This window comes from Lygodium microphyllum, chromosome 13 (assembly GCF_053477565.2).
Source record: "Lygodium microphyllum isolate KBCC chromosome 13, Lygodium_microphyllum_v1.1.10, whole genome shotgun sequence".
Taxonomy (NCBI): domain Eukaryota; kingdom Viridiplantae; phylum Streptophyta; class Polypodiopsida; order Schizaeales; family Lygodiaceae; genus Lygodium; species Lygodium microphyllum.
In genome coordinates, this window is record NC_141147.1 from 38,650,081 (window position 1) to 38,658,179 (window position 8,099).

The window sequence follows — 8,099 nt, forward strand, 5'->3', positions numbered from 1 at the left end:
ATATTTCTAAGTTCGCCACAATATAATGAGGTCTCAGAAATTGACATTGACTCGTCAAGATGCTGTAGACGTTCTAGCTTTTGGGAAATGTTTAAAAATTCACCACATTTTACTAACGTTTTAGAATTGATGTCGGTCCTAGTCGAGGACATACGCACATGCATCGTCAGACTTTAGAAATTGACATCGAGCTTACCCACATATTCTTGATTGATCGCGTGCACAAGCTGCACTGCGGCGAGCTTCTCGTGCTGGGGTCACTGCATGCGCCTGAGAAGCTCTTTCTTATATATACGGAAGCGGAGGTACGCCACACAAATGCAGCTCGTAGCATAATTCGGTTGTCTCAGCTGCAGTTCATAGCAATTATTTACGCATTATCAGTCAATGGCTCGCTTCGACCTCACAGTGATAATGGCGGCCTGCCTTACGCTGCTGCTCCTCGCACTCGGCGGCTCGGTAGTCGGCGCAGATGTATGTATGATGTATCATGGTCCTAACATTATAATACCCACCAACATTATTCTCTCAACTTAATGATAACCGCGATCATCTCAACTTATGATAACCACGAGCTTGTAACGCAGTGGACATATAGCTCGCTCATATCTGATATAGTGTCTGTACTGCTGCTGATGATGCTGTTATAGGCTCGGGCTATCAATGGTGACGAAAAGGGTAATATACTGAGGGCTACGAACGTAACGGTCAACTTCACGCTGGACTACCAGGTGACGTATGGGGACGGGTTCGTGATAGCCGGCAACATCACCGAGCTCGGCGACTGGAGCACCTACGACGCCCCCTTGATGAACATCATCTCTGGAGTGTCAGTGTGGAGCGTTGCTGTGGTATATGTGCAATAATCACCTGGCACCCACTCCATACCCACTCTCTCTCTCTCTCTGTCTCTCTCTCTGGCTAGCTTTCCACTCCATACCATGATACCCCATCTCTCTCTCTCTGGCTAGCTTTCTGCTAAACCGCTTCTTTTATTAACCCACAGACCCGGTTTAAAATCTTGCTTTTGATCCCTATTTCTAGATGACCGCAGATATATAAGAATTAAATTACTCAAACAACACCTTCTCGCCGTGCATTCAACCTACAAACTGATCTACACCCCCCTTCGGTCTCTCTTTTATCATCACTCAACGGTCATTGGATTCAACATAGCCCGTAGACTTCACGTCCTAGATGACCACATGACTGCAAAAGTTGAGAAGACTTCCAGTTCCTATGCTTCAATCTCTCTCACTCACCTCGCTTCTAGCCTAGCATCATCGAACAACATTAGGGGACACCACTTGTCTTTAATTCATTTATTCATCTAATTGTTTCTTGCTAAGGTTTTGGGTCGAAAATATTTAATTTGACTATATAATATCAATGAGGCATAGAGCCAATAGAATTGAACGGTCAAGGATTATGGAATTCAAGGGTCAAGATAAGGAAAGCTTAAAGTCATCATGACTGTGAGTTACTTGAGGAACCATATGTAGAAAGGTCGGAATGGCTCTAGCAAAGGAGGGCTCCATGAACATAAAACTAAGAGAGATATGACCCAACAAATACTGTTTTGCAACTAGAAAAGATATATGGCCCATCAAATATTGTTTTGAAACTAGAAAAGGGACCCAATCATTATGGTGTATTTTATTATCTTATGTGCATTTTACATCATGTTAATTCAACCTTAACCAATGCCCATAAAAAGCACTTTTGGTAGCAAATATAAAACCCTTCAACTCATAAATTTTAAGGGACTTTTGAATCAAGTTACATCTATTTGCCATTTTTAAAGCTAAAACTTATTTTATATTAAATTTCAAATTTTTGTTAGCATTGATATTAACAAAATTCGTAAATGAGTATTTACACATCTCATCTATGTGCAGACTCTAACACAAGGAACCGCTTTCGAATTCAAGCCAGTGCTTGTGGACTATGACACAAAAGCCCCCATCCAGTGGTACTCAGGCAACAACATTGTTTATGTGGCTAATAGTGACTCACTAATTGTACTTTGTTGGCCTGGCAACAGCCTTGTTAAGGAAGTTGTGTAATCCTAGTGTCTACATCCACCCTTGGAAAGGATGCAATATATATGAATATGCAATAATCTTGCATTTATGTCAGGCGAGACTAATGTAACTCTTTTCATAAATAATATGGCAAGAATCTTCATGCCTATAATAATTGTTCATACCCAAAATGCACAATTTGGCTATTTCCAATTACTTTTGCTTATAATATTCCTTTGTGATGTCAAAACAATATCTTTCGAAATCTTGTACAAAAACTAGGTTGACATGTGCTTTCAAGTTTAGGTAGTGTTTTTCTTTGTGTTTTTTGTGATGTCGGCACCACTCTAGTCTAAGTTTAGTTGATGTTTTTATGTTGAAATATAAGTAGCATATCTTTTAACTACAATAACAATGCATGTACTAACTTATTCTAGAAACAGTAACTATTTATGTTATGAATTGTATGAGTATTGCCAAATTGAAGCGAGTTTTAGCCATATCTAGGTAAAATGAATGTATGCCTTTTGAATTATGTATAAAAGCTAAATATGTGTTTTTCAATCAACCATATTCATCTAGTTGAATTAAATGTGTTAGTAACCATATATTCTAATGAAAATGAATATGTATCTTTTACACTACATGAGATCAACAACACTCACAACTTTCTAAGACTAATTAGAATCAACTATTATACAACTTGAGATATTGTGTTAATGAAGAGAACTTTGCAAAATACAAAACCAAAAACTAAAAAACACATTATTCAAAGCTTGAGATGTAGTGACTTTGATATTTTATAAATTTTTTGTTTAAGAACTTCATAGAAGCATAGCAATAACACAAAAAAGCACATGAATAGGCTATAGAAGTAGCATGTCGAAGAAATGGCACAAGTTTCATCATTGTTTTATAATTATGGGAGAATGTGCTATTCCCCGTCTGTACTTTTCCTTGCTTTACTTTACTTTCTTTTATTGAAGATTTATTTTTAAAAAGTATATTTTAACCTTGTACAAGATTGTATTTATGAAGATTGAAATTGAAGTTAAGCATGGAATGATGATCATCAAACAAACTAAACATTAAACAAGCACATTGTGGTTTTCTCTATCTCTCTCTCTTAATGGCACCCACATTGTGTGTGTGTGTGTGTGTGTGTGTGTGTGTGTGTGATTGAGAATGTGATAAGGGACATGGCAATCAAAATTTATCTTGTTTTAGCCATTTTTATAACCAAAATATGTAAAAATCTATTGGTTTTCATCAAGATTACCCCAAAATTTATCCAAGATTTCTCAAAAATTTCCTTGAAACAATAGACTAAAAGCTAGTTCTTCATGAGCACTAATGGATAACATCACCTACGTCAAGCATGCTCACTACTAATCTTGTGACTCACTCTCTCATTCACACACTCTCTCTCACCTCACATAGCAATCATAGTGGACAAAAACATGTCAACTCATTACAAACAAATGAGGAGAATAAATATCTTATGGCACGCACATACACACTCTCTCTCAACTCACATAGTAGAGATAGTAGACAAAAAGATGTCAACTCAGAACAAATGAATGAGTTTTAATAAACACTATGGAGCTTGTAGGTCTTCTTTGCTTGGGTGTATGTGGTTGCAAGCCTTAAGTATGGAATAAGAAAATCAAAACCACATCAAGATCAAGAGCTTGATCATCAACTAGATTTAGTGCTCTACTTTCGATATTGGTTATTTGGACATTGGTATAATCCATGCTTGAATAGATCGAGGAGATGGGATATTGAAAAACTTGGCTAGACTAGAGTGTGATCAACATGGTGGCCTAATAGGAAAACTTGATGTTTCCTCTTCAGGTGATAGCTTGGATGGAGATCCACATCCCTAGTACTAGGGCTCCCGATTAGTTCCAACTAAGGGTTCAAGTCTTCTCATGAGTAATTTGTAGATTTCTGTGATGCTCACTACCCATCCAAACTCTTCTACTTCTAAAACCATGGAAATCCCTACTTCAAAGGAGGTTACACCCACATGTGATGCTATCCATAAGGTGTTTGTCTATGATGATGATATTGTCACTACTCTACAAGAGAATGTCAAATCGTTCAAAATATTACCTATCATGATGTGCATGTAAATAATGATATCACCTCACTAAAGAGAAATAGACCTCACAACCTTGCAGCTTCTTAAGGCTTTGAATAGTTTTACACATGTGCATGCTTGGTGTACTTTTGCTAACATTGGAATGAAGGATAAAGGGATAAAGTTTAAAAATGAAAATGAAGAAACATGGGTAATTTTTAAAAATGAAATGAAGCAAACAAGATGAAACAAAGGAGAGAAAGAAATAAAACAGATGAGAAAAAAGATAAATTAAAAACTATGTAGATACCTCTGTAAAGAGAAAACATGTCAAAAGAATCATTGCAAGAAAGGTTATGAGATGATATGAAGGAATGTTAGGCTACTTCATGCTATCGCAGGAAGCTATCATGAAGCAACATTGAAAGGGAAGTGAATCTATATCCTTCATTCTCTCTCTCTTTCCCTAACTTCCTCCTCATCCTCCACCACCTCCTCTCTCGCTCTCACACACACACACACACACACACTCTCTCTCTCTCTCTCTCTCTCTCTCTCTCATTTTTTAATATTCTCTCTATGCTTTCCTTTTTCTTGTTCCTCTTTCTCTCTCCCCCTCTCTCTCTCTCCTCTTTCTTCTCTCCTCCTCCTCCTCCTCTCTCTCTCTCTCTCTCTCTCTCTCTCTCTCTCTCACAACACACACATACATACATTTATTATTATTCTTCTTTTCTATCTTCCCTCGTTTTTTTTCTTTTTCTTCTCCTTCTTCATTTTCTCCTCCTTTCTCTCTCTATCTCTCTCTTGCTCTACACACAGACATGTATGTATGTATGTGTGTGTGTATGTATGTATGTATGTATGTATGTATGTATGTATGTATGTATGTATGTATGTATGTATGTATGTATGTGTTGTCACCACTCTTGCCATTAGAAATGTAGCTACTATGACTACTACTATTTGTGTGGCCACTCCCATTGTCTGCATTACCACTCCATCATCTAGTGATCAACTACCTTTGCTAGACAACCCTCAGGAGGAGAGAGAGAGAGAGAGAGAGAGAGAGAGATCTAAAAAAAGTGGATACCTGTGGTAGGTTTAGAAGATTGGAAATTAGGCACTCACAAATAGATAAGCATATCATGTGGATTCAAAAGAGTGAATTTTTTAAATAGCATGTTTATACATTTTTTACATATAAAAGAGTACCATATAAAGTGGTCATTCACAAATCGAATAGAAACATGGTGTGTTTTATCTCAAAGAAACTCACAAATAAGGGTGTTCTTAAATAGGTTTTGAATACACACGATATAGAGGAGTTACATATAGTAAGTCTAAACCTATTTGAGGGGAACCCTAGGTAAATTTGGGAACATTGTGGTGGTAACCAAAGCCACAACCAAAATAATATTATAGTATAGGTGAGTACAACAAAAATGGAAAGGATCAACTTAGAACTCAAAGTAAGAGAAGTCAATGAGTGATTATAGTAAGGATAAAAACAAATTTTCTTTTATATGTAGTGTCTAGTTACTATGTTTTTATGCTTTGTACCAACCAATGCCTCCCCCCCCAAAAAAAGGCTATGTAGGTAGTGAAAAGTAACATTTTAAAAAGTAAATGGTTATGTATACTATCATTTTTTTGTACACTTTTAAAAACCCTTACTAGCATTTTAGAAACAAGTGGCCATAACCAAGCTACCTTGCCTAGATGAAGTGTTGTAATTTTAATGGAGTCATCATTTTAGGATGCAAGAAAGACGTAGAAGTGAAATGAATCCAAACAACTAAGTTGAAGATACAAAATACCTTCAAATATGAAGTAGATTTTCCAAATGGAATAGTAAACAAAAGTAACATTCGAGATAATATTTCTAAGATATTATTGTAGGATTTAATTGATAGTATATACATTAAGGCCCTTCAATCTTAGTCTACTAGTGTTGTATAAGTCATTCACTTGATCCACAAAATGGAACTTAGGTACCCAATGAGCTAGATATTTGTGCATGTGAGCACATGCAAACTGTGGGGGTATTTTCTAAGGAGGAATGTCTACATCAAAGTGTCTTTTTTGTGTAATGTATATGAGTGGATATATTTGAATATTTTTTAATGAATATGCTCAACCATGCACACAAAAATATATAAGAATTTTATTTATGCGTAGAATTTATGTATGCAACCATGTGTATCCATGCATGCAAATGGTATATTAGCATACTCATTTTTGAGTGTATGGATCTAACGTGGACATATTATGCATGTAGGACTTTGTTAATGAAAAGTTGGTATTGATGAGACTAATCACTACAAAAATAGTTGGAGTAGACATGCATTATAGATACACTTTCAGAAGTGCATTTCTCTACATGTGTATAAAAACCTTTACTCATCATCCAAACTCAAACTTTATATGCGCCTACAAATGTGCTTCTAGATGCATAATAAATTGAAGTATAAATACACTTATAAATACATGTATAGATATGTGAACTATTTGAATTTTCCACCATATTTGAGTTTGTGATATTCTTAATCAAAAGAAGAAAGTAAGATAAAGCAAAACAAATAAACAATGAAAGTCAACAAGGACAATGAAAGGGAGAGAAATATCTAACCTACAAGAGCGCATGTGGTGCCATAGCCAAACCTCTTTTTGACATGCGTGATATGGCTCTTTTCCTTTACTTGCATAGTTTATGGTTTGCATAATTTCTGGCTTCTTTGATTAGGACTTAGGTTTGTTTATGTTTATTTTTTAAAAGAATTTTTGCTTGTAGGTTGCAAGTACAAGCACATTTGCAGACATGGCCATGTGTAGTATAGATATGCTTATAGCTGCATGTAGAAATGTATCATTTGTAGAATAGACATGTGTAGAATTACAAAAATAAACACATGTATCATGAATTTAAAAAAATATGTAGAAAGTGTAGTACTTTTGCATATGGTTATTTGTTATTGATTCTTATTTATGGCATGCGCTTTTATGTTGATTATCACTTTTATATCGATTGATGGTCATGGAAAGAGAAAGTTGTTGTATATACATTGCCACATGAAGATTTGAATAATTTTTTGTTGTGCATAATCATAATTCACATAAGTGCATAGCACATGAAAATACAAAGTGATGCATATGACTATGTTGTGAGGTTTTCCAAGACATAGACATAGGTGTGGGTTTCCTTTCAGGTTTCAAGATACTGAGAGAACGTTGGTAGTAGATTGATTGCCTATTAAGATGGTCTAGGATTGGGAGATCCCACAACCATATGAAAATTGTGATACGTATTGAGATTGGTAAGTCACAAAGTGTAAATCTTTTTGTGGTTCATCAATTTGTATGTGATCCTTCTTGCAATTTGGGTTGGTAGTTTTCTTTTTGGCCTACACAATGTGTAGCTCCATGTCATTTGAAGATGTAGATGGAGACATACACTAGATGTAAGGTAAACTAGACATAGGTTATGCATGATGTCACATGGGAGTAGGTACTTAGTAGATATATGTATATACCTAGTAGTAGGCAAAGCATAGGTACAGGTGTACGCATAGTTGTAAGATAGAGACATAGTTATAGGTGAAGTGTAGATTAGGTAAGCTAAGCATATACTATATGTGGCTAGATGAATACTAAGGGTAGCTATATGCCTACATGTACCCTACTCCTATGCCTAGATTGGCCTAGTGTATTCTAAGCATTATGCTAGGTGTGGCATAGGCATATGCTAAGATTTAGACTAAGAGTAACTCTAAGGCCAACGTGTATCCCTTGCCTCGCTATGGCTACATATAGTCTAGATACAGTTATAGGCCATTACCTAGGCTATGCCTACATGTAGTCTAGATGTATGCATAGACATAGGTAGCTAGGCATAGGCATATGTGTGCATAGGCATATGCTAGGCTAGGCATAGTGTAGACTATGGTTAAGAACATGCCTCTAGCCTACACATAGTGCAAGAACATCCACCT

At 36.0% G+C, this 8,099-nt stretch overlaps 1 protein-coding gene across 1 annotated transcript; it reads left to right on the forward strand.

Moving 5' to 3' along the window:
• Window positions 1–308: 308 nt before the first annotated feature.
• LOC148026530 (glucoamylase I-like) lies at window positions 309–2,199 on the forward strand. Its single transcript, XM_087690971.1, has 3 exons — window positions 309–474; window positions 651–851; window positions 1,899–2,199. Exons 1-3 carry the CDS (start codon window positions 388–390, stop codon window positions 2,064–2,066), a joined length of 456 nt encoding a protein of 151 aa, XP_087547097.1. The 5' UTR covers window positions 309–387; the 3' UTR covers window positions 2,067–2,199.
• The last annotated feature ends 5,900 nt before the right edge of the window (window positions 2,200–8,099 follow it).